The 25,329-nt window shown below is 42.0% G+C and overlaps 1 protein-coding gene across 4 annotated transcripts in view; it reads left to right on the forward strand.

Annotated features, from left to right (window-relative positions):
- rnf220a (ring finger protein 220a) overlaps positions 1-25,329 on the forward strand; it is a 479,432-nt gene that overhangs the window by 317,026 nt on the left and 137,077 nt on the right. For all 4 annotated transcript variants that reach the window (XM_048539068.2, XM_048539069.2, XM_048539066.2 and 1 more), the window contains exon 4: positions 9,354-9,399. In XM_048539068.2, the coding sequence (XP_048395025.1) occupies positions 9,354-9,399 (46 nt within the window). The remainder of the gene's footprint in view (positions 1-9,353; positions 9,400-25,329) is intronic.

Below are 25,329 nucleotides of genomic sequence, written 5' to 3' on the forward strand. Positions count from 1 at the left end.
AGTGTAACTGATCCCAATTTTCCAATGTATGGTACTAAAACAAATATACATACTTACTGGAATAACCTGTAATTAGCTCTAAAGACATGCATCTCATTAATGAAGAAAGCACTGGCACAGCCATTCTTTTGGCTTGTGATTCTCCACTTGGTAATTTATTGGCTTGTAATCTAGAGAAGAGGGTTGGCTAGCTCAGTTGGCTAGATGGTAAGGATGATTCCAATAGCACAGTTTCAATTCTCATACCAGCTGAGGTTACCATAAAGGTCCCGCCTTCTCAAACATGCCTCCGGCGAGGGGGCAAGGTGGCCCTCAGGTTAAAATCACTGCCAGTTGTTTCTCACGTTCTTACTAATGAGAGATTAGCTCCATGGTCTGCTGGGACTATGGTGGCTTTACTAATCTAGAGAGGAGAGACAGTTGAAATCCAACATTGCATCAATTCTCCCATTTGAGTGACAATTGATAGAAGCCCAAATGAAAAGTCCCAACTTGCTCTGCATAAGCTAAGCTACTGTGTAATACTAATCACATTAAATGAGATGAAATAATGCCAATCCAAATAATTCAGAGGATACAGTGTTCCATTAGGAGGCATAACATGACCAGTATACAGGACAAAAATTTTGTAAAAGGATGCAAAGATAAGGACATATTTCCTTGAGTAAGGAATAGACAGGTAGGAGCCCAACATTTTAAGGCAGCACAGGTGAAGGTGGTCTGAGCAAGTCCTATCCTTGAGCTTAAGGCTGACAATGTGGATAAATTGTACAGCCTCTACTTATTAGTATCTTCTGATTAAAGGATTAACAAAACTGTATTATACAAACTTGATCAGAGCGTGAAACACAAACATACATTAAAAATCCTTTCATACAAGACAGTGTTATTAGATTAAAGCATTTGCGTACTGCACAGCAGCAAATAATGGCAAATAAATTTCCATATGATTTTTCTTATCTTGTGTTGAAGAGGATGAAATGTATAAAGCTAATAGCAGTTGTGTGTGTGTGTCTGAGAAAAGGTATTATTGCTGCACTTAGCTGGTAAATTTGATGTAAGCTAACACTTCTGATGGGTTTTAGATGAGTGTTTCATTATTGAACATTTAGCTCTGAGCATTCCCATCTCTATAACACTGATATATAATCACCTTTGTTTACGTTTAGCTTTGTTTATGGGTCCCTGACCAACAAGAACTCTATCAAACAGCCAATCCCTCTTACACTCCCTTGTATATCATGACACAAGGTATAAAACACATTGATTATGAGTCCTCACTACAGAAAAATGTATAAAATTCCTTCTCTCTGTACCATTTTTGGGCATGCTAAGACATCTTTTATAACAGCTGTTGTTTCTATTAATCACTGACTATGAAAGAGCAGCATTATACTTGTGAATAAAAAAAAGTGAAGATGAAAGGATAGCGACAGAAAAGAGATTACTGTGGATGCTGAAAATCTGAAATAAATACCCTGGCTCTTATGTGTTTTGAGTAGATTCATGTCTCAGTTCAAACAGCAAATCGAAGAATTCATTCAAATTTGTAAAGTATTGGTATGGTTGTGATCACAGAACAACATTTCAGTAGCACTGTTCTTAATGTACTGTTGCAAGATTTCTCTGATAAAACTTATGTTGCTGTGGCTTTTCACATATAATCTTAAAACGTTATTTCCTTAACATATATTTTTAATGATACACAGTTATAATTTTGAACCCCAAACCATCTTCTAAGACTTTCATTTTCAAGAACTTGGGTAATTTTGTAAAATGTTTTATGATCTTTACAACTGCAAGCCTGAGGACATCTGTTACATTAGTGAGCATATTGCAGGCCACATGGATATGGATAACTTGTATTGTAGTTGTGATCAGAAGTTCTGAATGATTGTCGCCTCCCTAGTAGTAAAACAAAAAAAAACAGAAGAAGGTTGGGAAAGCAGGCAAATGCCATGGCCATTGTTAGAACTAATGACATAGACTGAGATAGATTTGAGGTTTTTCAGACTGAGTCTATAGACCTAGGCACTAGGTTGGAAAAGCCCCTTCCAGATTGTGTCAGTGCCAAACACTGGACCCATTAAGTGGAGGAAAATTAGCAAGGTAAATGTGTAGATAGAGGAAGAAAAGGTTCATATTCTTAAACCTAGCAGAGACTTCCAGAACAGGAGAAGGTAATCATAAGACAAAACTTCACTCATGCCCTTGTTGAGATGGTTAGTAGACCAATGTTTGGGTAGGAGTGGGGTTGGAATTTAGAGTAATGCGATAGGAATCTTGTGAAAGCTATTGAAATAGAAACAGAAACATTAGTTAAAATGTATGGTGAGAAAAAAACATTCAATGTGAAAAAAATCTAAAATAAATGCACTGATGTACTAACTGGTGCAGACGGTACAAGTAATGTAGAAATCTAACCACAAAAATGAAGGTAAAAGGACCAAAGTTACAAAGAAAAAGCAGTTCAAAAGATCATTGAAAACCAAATTAGGTTTAAAGGCATCAATAATAAGGAAGCAATGTGATATTGTAACTATAACTTAGTCAAAGTGGGGAATTTTGTTTTACCAATATACTCAAGATTATTTCTTAGGTGAGGGTGCTTCTAATTCAGCAGAGTGGAAAAATATAGCTTGATGGTGTCCTGGAAAGTGAGGTCAGCCAAATAATTGATGTGGACAATTGATGTGAGAACAATTATTATATAATACCCAAACAGATTTGGATGTTATTACAGATAAATGTGGAAAATAATCTGATTCTGAAAGTAGGCAAGGACCAAGATGGTTAACACACTGAGCTATGATTGCATGCTTACTAAACTGTTGCAAGAAGTCAAAAAGACAGTAGCAGAAGCACCATCCACAATATTTCAATTCTTCTCAAATAGATAGTTGGTCCCATGAGTCAGGAGGGTGCTGTTGGAAAACCTTAGCTCAAGGAATTTGGCTAATTTGGCCATTCATGGATCAGTTCCTCTAATATCAGCAGTGGGCAAATTCAATCAGAGATCATTTTTTTGAGATAATTTTGGAATACAGTAGGTGCACTGCATTCTTTTTCAAAGGCTTTCAATACAGTTTTGTAACAGCTTTATTTGAAAATTCCAGGCATGCAAAATTAGTAAAAAACACAGCTATATAGGTAGAAAGTTGCCTGATGGCCAGGAAACAAGGAATTTGGTGTTGCATAGGCTACAGAGTTATATGTACATACAACACTGGCTGTTCGCATTAAAGCATGAGAAAACATAAAAGAAGGCTGTTTAAAAAAAAAACTTTCCAGAAGACAAATGCTTCTTGGAGGATTAGAAAGACAGATGGCAGATGAGTAGCGATCAAGGCAGAGAAATGAGTTTGAGTTACTCTGGACAATGCCAATGCAGAGACAATGGACCAATTGGTCTCCTTCTGTGGTTCTGGAAGGTAGTGGTCTTGTACTATCACTGAGTGAATATTATGGAATATGTATACCTTCTAGTTTTATATGATCTTTTAGTCACAGCGATCCCTGAGCAGCTTACTCTGAAAGCGTAAAATTGACTGGAAAGTTAATTATATTGATCATCAGAAATGGGACACTGCAGTATTGTTATACAACAAAAGTGGGCTTGAAGCTTGTTGAATACACCAGGGACTTAAACACTTGAAATCGAGCAGTGTTCTTGGGCTGTGGCCTCACTTCACCCTTATAGAAAAGGACAATAAAAAAAATAATTTAAAGAAAGACGTTGAAAGTGCTGCTCTTCATCCCCCTCCTGTGTTGTAAGTAGAATCACATTGCAGAATTGCTGAATGCAAAACCTTCAGTCTAAAATCCAATTATTCAATTCGTTACGCTTTGAACATTTGTGGTTTTCAATTAATTATTTCTTCTTTACAAGACAGTGCTAAAAGCAAATCAATAATTTCCCCAAGAAAATAAATACATAAAACTAATAACAGACCTTTTTCCCTTTTTCAAAGGAATGATTAACTTTGTTGAATGCTAATTTGTGAGCATTATTTATCTCTCCAAAACTGGAAGAAGCCAGTTAGCATTTTTAATTGGTTTAATTTGATCTATTTTGCACAAGGTATCAATGATACTATTTGACAAAATGTGAACAGGCTTTTAGAGATATTTGTGATACGTTGCATCTTGACAACTAACATCATCTGTCCCTCTGTTTAAAATGGATGAATTATCAGAAGAATTAACATCACTCCCAGACAGCATAGTACTCTCTTTTTGTTCTCTGATTCAACTATACAGTCCTTTAGATTTCACAACAACACTATAGAAAAAGAGATAATCTGCCCTTTTAGTTTGTTCCACTTTTTACTTTTCCTTTCCTTTCCCTTTTTTTTGTCAACCTGTTAGTCTCTTTTTGACTTCTTCCAATTGTCACCGGCAGATTGTAGATCCTATGCTGCCTGAGAAATATGTGAATTTGTGATTCTAGTTCCTTTAAATCCAGTAAACTGGATTACAAGAAAAACAAAAAAAACTCTTGTGGGCTGCATTATGTACATGATGAAAAGCGAGATGCATGACTGGAGAGTGGGAAGGCAAGGAATTCCAAATCCACTTTACATCTGTGCAACCCCCCCCTTTCTTTCCATCTCTGTCTCAATAACACTTTCCATTTCCATAATGCATTTATTACATTAGTCTTGCCTTATATCAGAAGCTTTTTTCTGTTTCCCTGGTTTGCATGCTGCTTTAAAACAAAATATCCTGAAGGATCTTAGCACCCCATGTCTTCAAGAAGCACCTTCAATGCTTATTTCAAGGCATCCGGCCATCTGCCAAATGAAGGTGAATTTAATCTTGTAAAATTAAATTTTGCTCCGCTGACATACTCGTAGGCATCTGCGGCTGAGCGCTGCGGACAAACTGAACATGACAGGAGCATTGTTTTTTGTCACATCTACTGTGTTGATCTTTTCAAAGTCTCATAAAAATTTATTGATGTCCCTGTTTGCAGCCTAGGATATTAGTGTCTGCAGCACAGATATGATTTGATCTGTCTTCCCTTATTGGCGACCAGCGCTTAGCAATGTTTTTTAATACTTGCTGTCTTATAATCAGTCATTCCCAAAGTTGCAAGGCGGATGCAGTTAAGATCTGGCCGTTATAGTAGGCTGGTTCCCCCCTGAGGCTGATGGCATTGGTGCTCTAACTATGTAATTTTTGTACAATACATTCTCAAGTAGATAGATGTACTTTATAGCATTTACATCATTCAGCAGTTAAGTGTGTGATGAGGGAAGGGGAAGAAAACAGTTACAAATTTAATGTGACAAAAGGAAATCATTATTTCTTGGTGCTGTTTTCGTTTGCAAAAGAATAATGTACGTCTGCCATTGCATAATTACTTTAATAAAAAATTTATTTCCAACTCATTTTCTAAAGCTGTATAATTGTTTCAAATTGAACTTGTCTAAAAGGGGAAATTTCATAAGGGACTAGATTGAAACTTCAATAATTTAAATGTATAATTGAAGAGTTTTACTTCAGGGTAATTAATAAGAAAATTCTTCGTGGCTAGAATACAGATTAATATGTTCTAAAGGTTAGTAATCTGTTTTATAGAAAACTAATAAAAAAGAATGTTCCCAGAACGGCACCAAATATGTTTTGTCACAATCTATCACACACATCTGTCCATTTGTCATTATCATCCTGCCAGTAGTTTGTTTGCATTTCTTTGGTGCAGTGTTGATTTACGTGGTTCTTTATAGTGTGAAAGTTTTTAATGGGGTGCAAATATGAAACCTATTCCAGAGGCTGGGTAAAAGGACAGAGTTCTTATTTTGGAAGACATAATTTGTTAAGTCCTAAGCTCTCCTCCCTGCATAGGCCCTTGCAAAATCACATCCACACTTTTCCACAGAGATAAAAGAAAACAGAGCAATACCTATAAAGTTGATATTCTCTTGTTTGTATTACAACTGTAGTCTTATATTATTTTGTGGCCACCTTGTAAGAGTCACAGTGATTGAGTACCTCCATGTACATATGCATAACATATTATAGGATTACATCAATAATTATAAATTCTTAATCTCATTTATTCCACAAAGAGACACTGAAGAGAGATCAAGTGCCCTTACCAAAGAGAAAGAGCGATAGATTGAAATAGAAATGACCTGCTGAGTTTTTCCATGCAAATACTGTGGTAATGTATCACAGAGTTCTCCTACGCAGTCTGCCTTGGGATATACATGTGGTATGGGAATACTGAGAGATGGAAACGTGGAAAAGCATAAGTTTTCTGCAGGTAAGGTAGCACCATGTCGAAATCAACAATATACTGCACCATGGTGCACAAAGTCATAGGTTTTCCATGTGATTGCAACCATCACCCACAACCTTTTAACATCCACACCCAGCCATGCTGTGGTATAGCAGTTCTAAATGACAGACAGCCCTTTCCTTACAGTGAAAAGTGGAAGTTTATTCCCTTGCACACTGGGAGGTCGAGAACCTGGTCTCATGATTATCTACTCACCAGCCAGGCTCTGCAGTGCATTGAGACCAAGAAAAAGAGAGGAAAATAATCATCTCATCATCATATCTTTAAAAATGTGGAAGAGTTATATTTTACAAACGTGTTGATACTAAGAGAAAGGAAAATACATGGAAGTTGTAGGTTGTGCCTTTGTGATGCATGGAATACAGTAGTCAAAAATGGGCAGTAATTCAGAGTGGAACAAATTCTGTCATTATTATTTCAGTAATGATATATGTGACTACCTGATAAATGAATATCATTATTCTCTTAAGTGAGCAGAAATTGAAAATCCCAAATCACTTTTGATTCACAGTCTATTAGCTGAATTCTTTAAACTGTTTACACATATTAATTGAATTCATTTTTTTGCCAGATTACGCATTTTGAACTGGTTTTCAGCTCAAATGACAATCTCATTGAGCAAAGCAGTCATCACTTCTGTGATTTGCAGAATATCTCTATTGGCAGTAAATTAACTATAATAATAAAGGGTGATTGTAGAATGTGGCCACAGTCTATCTAACAGTCTGTGCCATTGAATGAGAGGAAACTGTTTTACACTTTTAATTCCTGGCAGGACAACCTTTCAAACTTGGCCATGCTATTTGGTGCAGTCACTGAGCTTAGGTCAAGGTCTCCAACAGAGACAAGGAAGGAAATTCAGTTGACCTCATGCACCTCCCAGCAGATGGCTTAGGGGAAGATGGTGGAGGTATGATAGTGATCAGCTCAGCCTTGCAGTTCCATAATGTGAGGCAGAAGTGAAATAATTTAATATTGGGAATACATATGTCAAATTAAAGTTTTGGAAAGGAGCAGCTTTCTTCATAACTTCTGGGAAATTAGGGTAGATCTTAAAAATATACTTAACTACCATTTCTGATATCTTCATGATCCCTCTGAGAAGCTGCTGTCTCTCTCCATTTAAACTGGGGTGGCACAGTGGTTAGTACTGCTGCGTCTCAGAGCCAGGGATCTGGGATCAATTCCAGCCTTGGGTGACTGTCTATGTGGAGTTTGCACATTCTGCCTGTGTCTGCGTGTTTCTTCTGTGTGCTTCAGTTTCCTCCCATGGCTCAAAGATGTGCAGGTTAGGGTGGATTGGCCATGGTAAATTGCCCATAGTGCCCAGAGATGTGCAGGCTTAGGCGTGTTAGCCATGCGAAATGCAGGGATACAGGGGTGAAATGCCCTTTGTAGGGACGGTGTGAACTCAATGGCCCTAATGGCTTGTTTCCACATTTTAGGGATTCTATTCTATTCAGTGAAACTGGAAGCAATTATTATAACAGTGTGTAAATGTAATTTCTGTTGCTCTACCATAAGTTCACCAGGAAAGTAGGGCTTGAATGGTAGATAAGCAATGTGCATTTAAGGTTAAAGTGGGAATTGTGTGTGGTGTATATAGGGGCTTTGGGATGGATGGCAAAAGAATGAATGAAAGATGGTAAAGGAATACAATGGCAATTTCAGGTTGACAATACTAACATTTTTGTTCATTCTTATATGTGGCAATTGCTAGTAAAGCCAATATTTATTGCTCACCTCTAAATACCCTTGAGTTGGTGGCAGTTCATTCATTACAAGAATAGCAGCTTGGTCTGTTTTGGTGGCTGTTCATTTCATAGGCAAATATGTTTATAGTCAACTATATTGCTATATTATCCAGAATCACATATGAGCGAGACCAGATAAGGATGGCAGGTCTCTTTTTCCCTGATAGGACGGTGGTGAACTAGATGGATTTTTATAATAACATAAAGGTTTGATGATCACCATTACTCATGCCAGTTTTTCTTTTATCCTGGATTTATTTAATTAGCTGAATTTAAAACTTGCCTCTGTGGCAGTATTTGAACTCATATCAGTAGAATATCAGTCCAGGCACATGGATTACTGATGCAGTGACATATTCATTGTGCACGAAAAGATCCTCATCCAACTTTATCTACATAGTTTTTGACTGATTGTGCAGACAATTTTGAAAAGTTAACAATCCCCATCAATGGTCAATTAAGGATCAGGACCAAGAGAGTGGAAGGAGCAGGGTTGTTAACTGATTGAAGAGCCACACATGTAAACACTCACGAATCACATGAACTTTTTTTGTTTGATTTGTGAAAAGAATTGCAATCTGCCACTGATCAGTAACTGCCTGCTGCGACGTTTTCAGAGTAAGTGGAGAAGCAACTGACTTTTTCCCTGCATCTCCTCCGGCTTAGGAATTCTCTTTGTGGGAATCACAGGCACAAACCATTTATGTTAAGCAGATTATATATTTTTCCTTGAATCGCTTTTAGTTAGATCCCAGAGGTGGCAATAGAAAGGATGCTATCTCTTTTAATGCGCTATCAAATGACTCAAAGTAATATTGCCCAGACCTCTAAATCAATGTGATAACTGACCTTTATAATGCAACTCTCAACTTTGTCTCCTAAATCTATTTAAAACATCTTGGAATTTTGGTGTGTGAGTAAAAATGTTGCGCAGCTTGATCCGTCAGTAATCTTGAAATCCAGAATTTTTTTCTTTTTCTTGTGCTAAGCAGGAATAATGTCACTTTGACATGTGTGCACTAGGACAGCTGATGTGCTTTCTTTGAGATGCAATTTATTGTGTGTTATGTTATACAGAAACTGCCAAAATGCTTGATTATTTCACAGTATACGTAAATAATTATAACATGCTTTGCAACAGTTTGTGCAGGGAAATTTCAGAGAAAAAATAATTATGAATAATAAAACGTATTAGCTTGTTGTCGTTGTGCTCAAGCAGAAAATTATCTGGAACTGTGGGCAAAACATGAACTGCAATAAAGTAAAATAATTATTTCCTGTTTCTTCAACAGTAAGCATTCCATGTTGAAGGACAACACAATCCAGGGGACTGTGAAGGTAAGTGTGCCCGAGTAAATGTTTAAAATAAAAACAGTCATGAAAGAAATGAGAAAAATAGCTTGGAAATAAACAAGAAGACGAAGAAAAGATAGGAGAGATGGAAAGAAAGAGAAAAAAATGCATGAGCGAAATAAGCAGTGTACAAAGGAAATGAGATCAAGGAATAAAAACTGATGTAGCATTTCAAATGGGTAACTGAAAGAAAGACAAAGATATAACAGCACAAAACCTCAATGAAATTGCAAGAATTCAAAAGACAGACTGGGGGACAGAGCCTTTTAACTGGCATGAGAACAGTCTGGTCCCTGGAGCGTCTCATTTTAAGTTTAGTTAGAATTAAGTCCTTGTTAAACAAGCACTCTTCAAGGACTTTCTGCTGCTTTAGAGTGGGATTAAGGAACAGAAAATATCTAGGGCTCCTGTAAATCCTGTGTAAGAATAAGCTGTTAAAAGGCAGCACCATCAGATGACTAACTTCTGGCAGCTACTGTAGTCATTATTGCAAAGATTTTTTTTCCCTGAATTTGTTGATGCTATGAGAATATTAATGTCATGGGCCTTTAAAAAGAAAATTTACAAGACCACTTTCTTTTCTGTGAGCATTCCTTCCTTTCCTCTGGCATCAAGGCTTTCTTCCTTATAGCTCAGGGACTATGTTAAGCCTATGTAACTGGAATAGAATTAGATGTGAATAAATGGAATCAATAGACTATTTTTTTAAAATTACTTGCTTATTAAAATAGTAATGAACTAAAAACATCTCTGCAGGTCTTTAACCATTGGGTGCACAAAATCTAATCAGACAGTGAGGCCATTTGGGCCTTTTGTGTTGATGCCAGCATCCTGTAAGAGCAGCGAAGGTTTTCCTCTCTTGATCTTTTCTCTGCAGCCCTGCTTCTTTCTTTTTCTCCAATTCCCTTTTGAAAGCCATGAGTGTATCTTCCTCTGCCACACTTCAGACAGCACAGTCTAGTTCCCCAACACTCACTGCGTGAACAGATGTTTTCATTGATTGTTCACCCATTCAAATTTCCGCCTGTGTGAAAGGTTTCTCTATGATATTGTCCCATTAGGATTTGAACTGCTCCACCAAGTCTCCCCACAACATTTTGTTCTGTACGTAGAAAGGCTCCAGCTTCCCAACCTGTCCCCATAACTGAAGCCCCTCATTTTTGAAATCATGTTCATAAATATTCTCAGCACCCTCCCAAAAGCCTTAGCATTCTTTCTAAAATGTGTGGTCTAAATTATACACAATGTTGCTGTTGAAGATGAACCCACATTTTACATATGTTCCATGTGACACCTTTTGTCCTTGTTTACACACCCATGACCCTAAGTATGTTATTAACCATTGATACTTCCAATGATTTGTTCACATATACCAACACCCCTCCAATCCTGCAACTATTTTAGACTGCTGTCCTTTATTTTGTATTGCTTCTCCTCACTCAGTATCCAAATGGTGGAATTATGAATGGTTATAGCATAGAGGTGACCATTTAGCTCATCATGTCCATACCAGCTGTCTGCAATAGCAGCTTAGCAACTCCCACTTCACAACTTTTTCCATAGTCCTGCAATGCTTTCCTCTTCAGATAATTGTTCAATTTCTATTTGAAAGCCACAATTGAATCTGTCTCTTCCACACTTGCGGGCAATGCTTTCCAGATCTAATCGCTCACTGTATAAAATTGTTCATCCCAATAGTGCCTTTAATTCTTTGGCCATTCACCTTAATTTTATGTCCTCTGGTCCTTGACCTTGTGCTGGATCTCCACGAACCTAAACACCCTTCAGCATTTTATTGATTACAAAGCTCTGGTACATCTTTAGCAGGTGCTTTTTTTCTCTTTAGTGTGAATGAAATCAAAAAGGTTGGAGCTCAAAGGACGGACATCATACATCAGAATTCCCACCAGTAGTGCCTCATTTGCTCCCAAGGCAACATATATTTATGTGAAGTAATATGTAATGGCTTGGTGAGAACTTACCCTGCAGAAATTCTTCACTGAAAATAACAAAGATCAATTGAACAAGCAAGTCTAAAAGCTGGGAACTTTAACAGGTCTTAAGTATTTACGATAGAAGCAGAAAGTGCAATTAATGCTCAATGGATCTGTGGAGAGAAAAACATTCAATCTCTGCCTTGAGATAGTACGAACTGCCGATGCTGGAGAATCTGAGATAACACAATGTGTGTCTTGAGTTGTGACTTGGAGTGGCTGTGCAACATAGCTTTTAAAGGACACCCACATGATGTCATCAGTGTATCACAGCCTGAGATCTAATGATATGATGCTTACAATAGAGGTATATGTTGGTATAGTGGTACTGTCACAGTACTAGTAATTCAGATGCCCAGGTAAGGATTCAAATGATACCAAAAAGTTAGTGATATTTAAAAGGTCTCTTATGATGGTGTCCCTGCTTCAGTGCCAGAGATCTGGGTTCAAGTTAACTTACCCTGGAGGTGTGTTATGACATGTCTTGACAGATTGATTTTTTTAAAAAACCCATAAAAGTAGTTTCCAGCTTACTGAGCTCTGTTCTCTTACTGCATGACATTTTGAGGAAAGCCTGTTACAATACATTTGAATTGTTTTGAGTGAGCTTTGACACACAACTGCCTATGTTGGCAGTGTACGTATGTTGACACCAGCGGTTGTAATAATGGTTCATTGAATTCTTCATTACTACATGCTCCATGTCTTGTCCTAATGCGGTGGGAGCCAACATAAGAATCACAGCATGAAAGTGCCAGATCCTCTATATATCACTTACCACCTCATGCTATGGTGGTAGCACAGTAGTAAGCATCAAAAACTACTTGTAAAAGAGTCTTCGCTGAAGATTAAACTGCCCTGTATCATAAAGCATTTGGATGACCAACCACAATAGGTTTACATGAATAATAATAAGACCCATAAAACCATAAGACATAGGAGTGGAAGTAAGACCATTCAGCCCATCAAGTGCCCTCCGCCATTTAAATCATGGCTGATGGGCATTTCAACACCACTTCCCTGCACTCTCCCCGTAGCCCTTGATTCCTTTTGAGATCAAGAATTTGTCGATCTCTGCCTTGAAGGCGTCCAACGCCCGGCCTCCACTGCACTCTGCGGCAATGAAATCCACGAGCCCACAACACTCTGGCTGAAGAAATGTCATCTCATTTCAGTTTTAAATTTACCCCCTCTAATTTTAAGGCTGTGCCCACGGGTCCTAGTCTCCCCGCCTAACGGAAACAACTTCCTACCGTCCACCCCTTCTAAACCATACATTATCTTGTAAGTTTCTATTAGATCTCCCCTCAACCTTCTAAACTCTAATGAGTACAATCCCAGGATCCTTAGCTGTTCATCATACATTAAACCTACCATTCCAGGGATCATCCGTGTGAATCTCCGCTGGACACGCTCCAGGGTTAGTATGTCCTTCCTGAGGTGTGAAGCCCAAAATTGGACACAGTATTCTAAATGGGGCCTAACTAGAGCCTTATGAAGCCTCAGAAGCACATCATCGCTTTTATATTCCAACCCTCTTGAGATAAACGACAACATTACATTCGCTTTCTTAATTACGGACTCTACCTGCAAATTAACCTTTAGAGAATCCTGGACCAACGCTCCCAGATCCCTTTGCACTTCTGATTTGCAAATTTTCTCACCGTTTAGAAAATAGTCCATGCCTGTATTCTTTTTTCCAAAGTACAAAACTTCACATTTACTCACATTGAATTTCATCAGCCATTTCCTGGACCACTCTCCTAAACTGTCTAAATCTTTCTGCAGCTTCCCCACCTCCTCAGTACTACCTGCCTGTCCACCTATCTTTGTATCATCAGCAAACTTCGCCAGAATGCCCCCAGTCCCTTCATCCATATCATTTCTATATAAGGTGAACAGCTGTGGCCCCAACACCGAACACTGTGGGACACCGCTTGTCACCGGTTGCCATTCTGAAAAAGAGCCTTTTATCCCAACTCTCTGCCTTCTGTCAGACAGCCAATCCTCAATCCAAGCCAGTAGCTCACCTCGAACACCATGGGCCCTCACCTTGCTCAGCAGCCTCCCATGAGGCACTGTATCAAAGGCCTTTTGGAAGTCTAGATAGATAACATCTACTGGGTTTCCCTGGTCTAACATACTTGTTACCTCTTCAAAGAATTCTAACAGGTTTGTCAGGCACGACCTCCCCTTACTAAATCCATGCTGAATTGTTTTAATCTGACCCTGCGCTTCCAGGAATTTAGAAATCTCATCCTTGACAATGGATTCTAGAATTTTACCAACTACCGAGGTTAGGCTAATCGGCCTATAATTTTCCATCTTTTACCTTGATCCTTTCTTAAACAAGGGAGTTACAACAGCAATTTTCCAATCATCTGTGACTTTCCCTGACTCCAGTGACTTTTGAAAGATCACGACCAAAGCCTCCGCTATTTCCTCAGCCACCTCCCTCAGAACTCTAGGATGTAGCCCATGGGGGCCAGGAGATTTATCAATTTTTAGACCCTTTAGCTTTTCTAGCACATTCTCTTTCCCTAATTGTTGACATACTACTCATGTCTTCCACTGTGAAGACTGACGCAAAGTACTTATTAAGTTCTTCAGCTATTTCCTTATTTTTCATCGCTAGCCTTCCAGCATCAATTTGGAGGGGCCCAATATCTACTTTTGTCTCTCGTTTGTTTCTTATGTATTGAAAGAAGCTTTTACTATCATTTCTAATATTACTAGCTAGCCTACCTTCATATATGATCCTCTCCTTCCTTATTGCTCTCTTTGTTGTCTTCTGTCTGTTTTTGTAGCCTTCCCAATCTTCTGATTTCCCAGTGCTCTTGGCCACTTTATAGGCTGTAATCTCCCATTTGAGTGGCCAGGAGGCATACTTACCTTCTTTCTACTTAAACTTCAAGACCTATCAATCTAGTAGCCCCCATTTTCTTTCTAAAGATAAAAAAGTGAAATTTCATCATTTTCAAGAGTACAAAAGGCTTTTTATAGATTTAAGCGTAAAACCTGCAGCTGAAAAGCTTTCTGCAGTATTAAAACTAACATGGAAAGGATACTGTCAGGTTAACAGCACACCCTTCTTGTTCAAAAACAAAAAAAAAGTTTTAAGCATTAAAAGGTGTTTTCCTAACCTACAGCAGCTTACTTGTGTGCAGTGGTCAGTTGATTCTGCCATTTTATCTTCAATTTGGCACCATAGCTCATGCCATGTCATCACACCTTAATTGATACTAACGCTCCCTAGTGGCTGAAACCGGCAAATAACGGCCTTCATCTCTTACACAGACAGATTCAACAAAACTTCTTAAATAATCCATAACAATGAAAAATAAAGTAACGTGGAAGCAAAATAAGTAACAAGAAAGGGTTAGAATCAAACAAAAGAAAGAGAAAAAGAACAAGCTCTCACTATACTTCAATAAAACAAATCATTGCAGTGGCCTGCAATGAGAAATTGAAGACAAACAATTGACTATGAATTGGGCAGTGATGGATATCTTCACTGAGCTACAGCCATCTCAGCAAATATGCATATTTACTTTTTAGATCAAGCCATAAATGATCCTGAGCAGTGATCTCTTTAAAAATTATTTGCTATCACTGAGGAGTGGTTTTGCCAAATAAATGTAACCAGTCCTTTTGAAAACAATAAAAAAGTCAAGTGAAGATGAAGAATACTTGAGATGCAGCTAAAGGTACAAACCAACTTCCAGATTCATAGAATCCACCACAAGTCTTACAGATATAAACATAGAGTCATAGGGATATATGGCACAAAACAGACCCTTCAGTCCAACTTGTCCATTGCGAACAGGTACCTTATATAAACCTAGTCCCATTTGCCAGCATTTGGCCCATATCACTCTAAACCCTTCCTATTCATATACCCATCCAGATACCTTTTTAAATGTAGTAATCATACCAGCCCCCACCACTACATGTGGCAGTTCATTCCATTTATGTATCCCCTCTGCATGAAAAAAGTTGTCCTTTAGGTCCCTTTTATATCTTTCCCCTCCCTCCTTAAACCTATAGCCTCTAGTTTTGGACTCCCCACACCCCAGGGAAAAGACATTTACAATTTACCCTATCCTTGCCCCTCATGATTTTATAAACCTCTATAAGGTTACCCTTCAGTCCCGACACTCCAGGGAAAATGGCCCCAACCTATTCAGCCTCTCCCTATAGCTCAAACCCCCCAATCCTTGTAAATCTTTTCTGAACCTTTTCTAGTTTCACAGGATCCTTCCTACAGGAGGGAGACCAGAATTCAACACAATACTCCAACAGGGGCCTAACCAACGTACTGTCCAGCTGCAACATGACCTCCAATTCCACCATCCATGCAACGACCAATAAAGGCAAGCATCCTATCCACCTGCGATTCCACTTTCAAGGAACTATGTACCTGTATTCCAAAATCTCTTTGTTCAGCTACATTCCCCAGGGCTTTACCATTTAGTGTATAAGTCCTGCCATGATTTGTCTTTCCATAATGCAGCACGACACATTTATCTAAATTACATTCCATCTGCTCACTCCTTAGCCCACATTATACCTCTAATTTTGGTGTCATATGCAAACTTACAAATGATACTCCCGCTGTTCATATCCAAATCATTTATATAAATGCTAAAAAGCAGTGGACCCAGTACCAATCCTTGTAGAACATTGCTAGTCACAGGCCTCCAGTCTGAAAGGCAACCCTCCACCACTACCTTTGAGCCAGTTCTGTACCCAAATAGTTAGTTCTCCCAGTATTCCATGTGATCTAACCTTGTTAACCAATCTACCATGAGGAACTTTGTTGAATGCCTCACTGTAGTCCATATAGGTCACATCTACCACTTATCCATCCATTTTGTTACTTCTTCAAAAAACTCAATCAAGTTAATGAGGCACAATTTCCCATGCACAAAGCCATGTTGACTATCCTTAATCAGTCCTTGCCTTTCCAAATACATGTAAATCCTGTCCCTCAGGATTCTCTCCAACAACTTGCCCACTACTGATGTCAGGCTAATAAAATGTGAGGCTGGATGAACACAGCAGGCCAAGCAGCATCTCAGGAGCACAAAAGCTGACGTTTCGGGCCTAGACCCTTCATCAGAGAGGGGGATGGGGGGAGGGAACTGGAATAAATAGGGAGAGAGGGGGAGGCGGACCGAAGATGGAGAGTAAAGAAGATAGGTGGAGAGGGTGTAGGTGGGGAGGTAGGGAGGGGATAGGTCAGTCCAGGGAAGACGGACAGGTCAAGGAGGTGGGATGAGGTTAGTAGGTAGCTGGGGGTGCGGCTTGGGGTGGGAGGAAGGGATGGGTGAGAGGAAGAACCGGTTCGGGAGGCAGAGACAGGTTGGACTGGTTTTGGGATGCAGTGGGTGGGGGGGAAGAGCTGGGCTGGTTGTGTGGTGCAGTGGGGGGAGGGGATGAACTGGGCTGGTTGAGGGATGCAGTGGGGGAAGGGGAGATTTTGAAACTGGTGAAGTCCACATTGATACCATATGGCTGCAGGGTTCCCAGGCGGAATATGAGTTGCTGTTCCTGCAACCTTCGGGTGGCATCATTGTGGCAGTGCAGGAGGCCCATGATGGACATGTCATCAAGAGAATGGGAGGGGGAGTGGAAATGGTTTGCGACTGGGAGGTGCAGTTGTTTGTTGCGAACTGAGCGGAGGTGTTCTGCAAAGCGGTCCCCAAGCCTCCGCTTGGTTTCCCCAATGTAGAGAAAGCCGCACCGGGTACAGTGGATGCAGTATACCACATTGGCAGATGTGCAGGTGAACCTCTGCTTAATGTGGAATGTCATCTTGGGGCCTGGGATGGGGGTGAGGGAGGAGGTGTGGGGACAAGTGTAGCATTTCCTGCGGTTGCAGGGGAAGGTGCCGGGTGTGGTGGGGTTGGAGGGCAGTGTGGAGCGAACAAGGGAGTCACGGAGAGAGTGGTCTCTCCGGAAAGCAGACAGGGGTGGGGATGGAAAAATGTCTTGGGTGGTGGGGTCGGATTGTAAATGGCGGAAGTGTCGGAGGATAATGCGTTGTATCCGGAGGTTGGTAGGGTGGTGTGTGAGAACGAGGGGGATCCTCTTGGGGCGGTTGTGGCGGGGGCGGGGTGTGAGGGATGTGTCGCGGGAAATGCGGGAGACGCGGTCAAGGGCGTTCTCAATCACCGTGGGGGGGAAGTTGCGGTCCTTAAAGAACTTGGACATCTGGGATGTGCGGGAGTGGAATGTCTTATCGTGGGAGCAGATGCGGCGGAGGCGGAGGAATTGGGAATAGGGGATGGAATTTTTGCAGGAGGGTGGGTGGGAGGAGGTGTATTCTAGGTAGCTGTGGGAGTCGGTGGGCTTGTAATGGACATCAGTTACAAGCTGATTGCCTGAGATGGAGACTGAGAGGTCCAGGAAGGTGAGGGATGTGCTGGAGATGGCCCAGGTGAACTGAAGGTTGGGGTGGAAGGTGTTGGTGAAGTGGATGAACTGTTCGAGCTCCTCTGGGGAGCAAGAGGCGGCGCCGATACAGTCATCAATGTACCGGAGGAAGAGGTGGGGTTTGGGGCCTGTGTAGGTGCGGAAGATGGACTGTTCCACGTAACCTACAAAGAGGCAGGCATAGCTGGGGCCCATGCGGGTGCCCATGGCCACCCCCTTAGTCTGTAGGAAGTGGGAGGAGTCAAAAGAGAAGTTGTTGAGTGTGAGGACGAGTTCCGCTAGGCGGATGAGAGTGTCGGTGGAGGGGGCCTGGTCGGGCCTGCGGGACAGGAAGAAGCGGAGGGCCTTGAGGCCATCTCCATGCGGAATGCAGGTGTACAGGGACTGGACGTCCATGGTGAATATGAGGTGTTGGGGGCCAGGGAATTGGAAGTCCTGGAGGAGGTGGAGGGCGTGGGTGGTGTCACGGACATAGGTGGGGAGTTCCTGGACCAAAGGGGAGAAAATGGAGTCCAGATAGGTGGAGATGAGTTCGGTGGGGCAGGAGCAGGCTGAGACGATGGGTCGACCAGGGCAGGCAGGTTTGTGGATTTTGGGAAGGAGATAGAAACGGGCCGTGCGGGGTTGGGGAACAATGAGGTTGGAGGCTGTGGGTGGGAGGTCCCCTGAGGTGATGAGGTCATGAATGGTGTTGGAGATGATGGTTTGGTGCTCGGGTGTGGGGTCATGATCGAGGAGGCGGTAGGAGGTGGTGTCGGAGAGTTGGCGTCTGGCCTCGGCGATGTAGAGGTCAGTACGCCATACTACCACTGCGCCACCCTTGTCTGCGGGTTTGATGGTGAGGTTGGGGTTGGAGCGGAGGGAGCGGAGGGCTGCCCGTTCTGCGGGGGAGAGGTTGGAGTGGGTGAGAGGGGTGGAGAGGTTGAGGCGGTTAATGTCTCGACGGCAGTTGGAGATGAAGAGGTCGAGGGAGGGTAGGAGGCCTGGGGGTGGTGTCCAGGAGGAGGACTTGTGTTGGAAGCGGGTGAAGGGGTCAGTGGAAGGAGGGTTGGGTTCCCGGTTGAAGAAGTAGGCATGCAGGCGAAGACGGCGGAAAAACTGCTCTATGTCCGACCGTGACTGGTATTCGTTGATGTGTGGTTGTAGGGGGACACCTCCTCCCACCCACCCTCCTGCAAAAATTCCATCCCCTATTCCCAATTCCTCCGCCTCCGCCGCATCTGCTCCCACGATAAGACATTCCACTCCCGCACATCCCAGATGTCCAAGTTCTTTAAGGACCGCAACTTCCCCCCCACGGTGATTGAGAACGCCCTTGACCGCGTCTCCCGCATTTCCCGCGACACATCCCTCACACCCCGCCCCCGCCACAACCGCCCCAAGAGGATCCCCCTCGTTCTCACACACCACCCTACCAACCTCCGGATACAACGCATTATCCTCCGACACTTCCGCCATTTACAATCCGACCCCACCACCCAAGACATTTTTCCATCCCCACCCCTGTCTGCTTTCCGGAGAGACCACTCTCTCCGTGACTCCCTTGTTCGCTCCACACTGCCCTCCAACCCCACCACACCCGGCACCTTCCCCTGCAACCGCAGGAAATGCTACACTTGTCCCCACACCTCCTCCCTCACCCCCATCCCAGGCCCCAAGATGACATTCCACATTAAGCAGAGGTTCACCTGCACATCTGCCAATGTGGTATACTGCATCCACTGTACCCGGTGCGGCTTTCTCTACATTGGGGAAACCAAGCGGAGGCTTGGGGACCGCTTTGCAGAACACCTCCGCTCAGTTCGCAACAAACAACTGCACCTCCCAGTCGCAAACCATTTCCACTCCCCCTCCCATTCTCTTGATGACATGTCCATCATGGGCCTCCTGCACTGCCACAATGATGCCACCCGAAGGTTGCAGGAACAGCAACTCATATTCCGCCTGGGAACCCTGCAGCCATATGGTATCAATGTGGACTTCACCAGTTTCAAAATCTCCCCTTCCCCCACTGCATCCCTCAACCAGCCCAGTTCATCCCCTCCCCCCACTGCACCACACAACCAGCCCAGCTCTTCCCCCCCACCCACTGCATCCCAAAACCAGTCCAACCTGTCTCTGCCTCCCGAACCGGTTCTTCCTCTCACCCATCCCTTCCTCCCACCCCAAGCCGCACCCCCAGCTACCTACTAACCTCATCCCACCTCCTTGACCTGTCCGTCTTCCCTGGACTGACCTATCCCCTCCCTACCTCCCCACCTACACCCTCTCCACCTATCTTCTTTACTCTCCATCTTCGGTCCGCCTCCCCCTCTCTCCCTATTTATTCCAGTTCCCTCCCCCCATCCCCCTCTCTGATGAAGGGTCTAGGCCCGAAACGTCAGCTTTTGTGCTCCTGAGATGCTGCTTGGCCTGCTGTGTTCATCCAGCCTCACATTTTATTATCTTGGAATCTCCAGCATCTGCAGTTCCCATTATCACTGATGTCAGGCTCACTGGCCTATAGATCCCTTGCTTTTCCTTGTCACCTTTCTTAAATAGTGGCACAAGCTCCAGTCTTATGGCACCTCAACTGTCACTATCGATGATACAATTTTCTCAGCAATGGGACCAGCAATCTCGTCCCTAGCCTCCCACAGAGTTCTAGGGTACACCTGATCCTTGCCTGATCAGTTTGTAGACTGTTGACTTTGTTGATGTGTCTATGTATGTTTGGATGGATTTCTATGCTGCCAGCATTATGGTCTTGTACTAACTTATTGACAACCTGGTACTAGATTTTCTGCTTATGCTTGCCCAATGTTGGGGATTTATCCACCTTTATGTGTTTTACAATGTACAGCACTGCCTCCTCTGTAAGATGGACATTTTTCAACATGTCGCTATTTATTTCCCCACATTGTCTATCTTCCATATCCTTCTCCACAGTAAATGTTAGTCACCAGATGTTACAGCAAAGGCCGTGAATGTGATTTATCTAAAGAAGAGCTTGCAGAGAGGCTAATAAATATCACTAATCACATCTACTTTGATAAAAGAAAGGGCCATAAAATTGACACCTTGTTGGCAGGTGGTAGCCAACCTGAAACCATTGGGGCAGGCCAACATCAATTACATACGGTAGAGTAATGAAATACTATTTCTATCGACAGCAAGATCTTTGTAGAATTGGGTTGGCACACATCCATCCCCAAGTTGTCCAGCAGTTCCTCATATTGCAATGCATGTGGAACCAAAGGACATTGGGCAAGCATTAGCAGAAAATCTAGTACCAGGTCGTCAATAAGTTAGTACAAGATCACAATGCTGGCAGCATAGAAATCCATCCAAACATATGTAGACACATCAACAAAGTCAACAGTCTACAAACTGAAAATTAACCTTGGGAAGGTGGCCAAGCCATTTATATTGACAACTTCCCAGACGGTCAGCTGTACCGGATGAGTACATAAGCATTAATATCGTTTTAATAACAGCAGTGAGTTGCCAGCCCTGCTATACCTCTGGAGTTATGTTGTCACTTTAATGGGATCCAGTTTCAATTTACCTTCTGAATCACAGCAATTTGACAGTCAAATCCAGGGAAGACAGGAAGGCAAAGAGGAGAGAGGCTTGTACGCACTGGTAGAAATTCCTCCCCTTCCTCTGCCATCCAAAGCTGCATTGTTCATGTTATCTACCTTACCTTGTGCTTTACTCTGTAGTTCCCCCTGTAACATTCGGGACTGCATGCATCAGAACTGGTGTTTGGATGGGTGAGAGAGTGTGTGTGTGGTTAAGTGCTGGTCTGGTTGGATGCAGTGGCACTGATTAACCATGTATCTAATGCATGGAGAGAAAGAGAGAAGAAAGGCAAGTTATAATAGTGGCCTGATGAACAGCTTGCACATTCAGCTTTCAACAAGGGTGATGCAGTGAAGGGCTTCAGAGTGTGCTTTTAGTGAAAGAGGAAAGGAAGGTACTTCGAAAGGACAAATATTTTGAGCATTGAAAAAGTAGCAGGGGTTCACCTAATTGGTAAATCTTTCAGGGAACCAGCACAAACATGATGCAAGCAATTTTCTGTGTCTGTGCTGTATTATTTGATTTTTTTTTTAAAGAGGAGCATCTGAAGTTATTACTGAATCTTGAGCTTTCTTATCGTCACTGTTTCTGGTTTGCTTTTTTTCTCAGAGGGAATGAGCTCTGATAGGAGGTTTATCTATGATATTTCCTTGTAGTTAGGGTAAGTAATAAAAAATCAAAATGTGTATTAGAACTGAGAAGTCGTATTTGCCAGGGTAAGATGTAGTAATGGCTAAACAATAGCATACAGAATACAGTGGATGTCATTTTATACATTACAAGTTAAAGCTTGCTGCATGCGTAGTAGGGTTTTATGTGTTATGTTGGGATTAGGAATACTTTACAGTGAACCTGAAAGGATTGACATTTGTCAGGTCAAATTTCAGTGCTTGGATCAAGTATGTATTTCCCTGGAAAATTTTGTGTTCAAATAGTTTCAATTTGGTATTTTTAATTCTGGATAGATGCCCATGAAGCGCCTGTGACAAATTTGTCTCTGCCTTGGATAAGACCAGTGGTGTTTGATTTGTGGCATATCTCAGCACTTTCAAAACAACTGAGTTTGTTCTCTTCATATTTCTACTTACCTGTTCACCTTGACTTAGCTAAGTTTGGGCTGAGATTTAACTTGGTGTGCAGTTTGTTTATGGACATTTTTCCAGTTTCGTTAAAAGATTAGCATGTTCCCCTTGTTACTGGATGGTTTTCCACAGTAATCAGATCCTTAAATCATTAGGAACAATGAACAGAATTTTCTGCTCTCTTGAGTAGTGTCGGCAGAAACAAGAAAGTTGGAAAAATAAAGCAAGAATGAAAACATCAAAATCTTGATATTGAGATGACATTTCCAAATATTCCTCTTTAAGTTTTAAATAGCAACTTCAGAATCTCTTGAACGAATGGCGCTATTTCTATTTAGTTGCAACACATTATTAACCCAACTTTCCTGATTTCCATAATACTTAGACTTCTCTTCTTCTCCAAGAAACTTGATTGCACTAATTAGCGACTCCTAAACCAGAAGTGTACCTAGTGGCTGCAGCTCACTGAATACTTGTCCCTGCTTTCATCCAACTCTCTTTTCACCACACAACTCTGCTTGCTCCATCATCCTCCTCCATCTTTTGTCTTGCAATGCAGCTTTGGCTAAGCCACTCGCCTCAGTAGTGTCATGTCTGCTTTTGGATCAAATCTCACATCACTTTAGCTCTTCAGAATTTTGCTTTGAAGCTCAGGGACACCGAGGACAGACATTTTTCTGCCAGGAAGTTTTATGCACAGGGACACACAGTCATCTCCTGCATCCAATAGGAAACATCTTTTAGCTCTTAGCTTGATTCCTTAGTTCTCACTTATTTGAAACTGAGAGCCTCTATGGCTTACTTGGCTTTTAACGCAGAGGGAAAGGCAAGCGGCTTGTCACAGTGGGGAGCACTGAATAGTAAAGGGGGCAGAGTGGACTTGTTACTGTGTGACACTGTGCTACAATAATGTCATAGTGTATGCAACAAATGCACTGCATTGGCTTAAACCATGTGGCCCTATCTGCAAGTCATAGTGGGGTCACGTGGGATTACAGTAAGTCAGATGCCACCAGTCAGTCAAGTGGTTCATCCAAGTTCAGTCCAAGATGTTGGCCAAAGTCAGTCAGGTGCATGGTCCTAACAAAGCCTGAATGTCCATGTCCTTGCAATATGGGAACTAGGCCACAATGAGTCTTGAAGATAAAGTACAACCAGCCTGAGGTTTTCAGATACATTTATTTGGGATTTTGCAGAGGCATCATTTTGGTGAGTGGACCAATTTTTGCAGCATTTAGACAAAAGAAGGGACTTAGTATGATGAAAGTGAATTTAAGAGAAGTTACTGCTGAGGTAGAAGCAGAAATTATAGTGAGGTAGCCTCATGGACTGAGTGGAAAGTGCAAAGGGCAAGAAGGGTTAGTATTCTGGGACATGAGGTGGGTTAGAGCTGTTTAGTGGATGTGATGCATGTAATAGAGAGAGCTGTAATCCAATGAATTTTGGTGAGATGCATGTGCACTGAGACAGTTGGAGTGAATGGGGGTCCTGTGCGTGTGAGGTAGCAGACATAAAATGGTGGCCAACCCCTTTGCAGAGTACAGAAACTCATTGACTTTTCTCCCACATTACTCCTGAGTTTGGACACTGATGTGGGCTGCTATCTCAGTCTGCTTATGTCGTGTGGCATGGCCTCCTGCAGCAGTTAGCAGGATAAAGGAATTCTCTCTTTTTCACCACTTCATGTGGCAGTCCCTGCCCACAAAGTGGGAAAGTAACTTGCCTTTTTGGGCATTTCCTGAGTGACCATGGTGGACCACCACAGTGAGAGGTGTAGTTCCTGGCTCTGCATTTGAAGTAAGTGAAGTGTAATTGGGCTTCAATTATGGTGCCTCTGGCAAATACGCGGAAGATCCAGGTAGAAGTAAGCATCTCTGCTTCTCCTGCTGTGCAACTAAACGAGAAGGGAACCAAAGAGCTTGGTTGCATAATCAATAAGGTGAAGAGTGGAAGATTGTGTGAGCCATGGTAGGCTGAGCCCCATGAATCTCACTCAACAAAACTGAAAATGGGAAAATTCAGTCCTGTGTTGAGAATTGACGTCCTTAACAGTACGTAGCAAAAGACTTTTGTAGTCTGTTAGTAGCTTTTTATAAAAAAAATTATGCCTGTATGTTTCAATTTGGATAATCATCTCCCTTTATATACTGGATACAGTGTGGTTTTTGTAGGATCTAATTTTCCCCCTGACTTCCATCATGTTCTCTCCAAGGTCATCCATTCTATGTGGTTGTGACAAAAGTATACCATTCCTTTTTGTACTTTTTTTTAAGTCTGTAGCTTCCTGACACAGTTGACTACAGCATTTTTCTCCAATGGCCCTCCACCATCAGCTAGCTGGGAGGGATCACACTAACCTGGTTTCAGCCTTATCTGTCCAGTAGAAGCCAGAATATCGCTTGTAGTTGTTCCTCTTCCTGTGTTTGCAGGAACCTCTTGGATTTACTCTTGACGTATCCCTATTGCTAGTTTACATGATACCTGCCAACCAAATTACCCCAAAACATATATCAGTTTCAAAGTGACACCCAGCTTGACCTGTTTGCTCCATCGACTATCTTTAAAGTGTTGGACTGCTTGTACAGAATCCAGCATTGGGTGCGCAAAATTGCAAGAATTGGGAAGACTGAAGCCATTAATTTCAGTTTTAAGTGCCATTCCCTAGCCAAAACTCTATCGCATTCCCTGACAATGTTCTGAGGGTGGACCAGACTTGTTACCAACAAACAAAGTTGAAATTCAGGCCTTCGAATGAATTTGATCTCCTACTGGTAAGACTGGATAGATAGCTGACGTTGTTAATAATACTCGGTTTTATGTCAGGAATTGAAGGTACT

Source organism: Stegostoma tigrinum, chromosome 8 (assembly GCF_030684315.1).
Source record: "Stegostoma tigrinum isolate sSteTig4 chromosome 8, sSteTig4.hap1, whole genome shotgun sequence".
Classification (NCBI taxonomy): domain Eukaryota; kingdom Metazoa; phylum Chordata; class Chondrichthyes; order Orectolobiformes; family Stegostomatidae; genus Stegostoma; species Stegostoma tigrinum.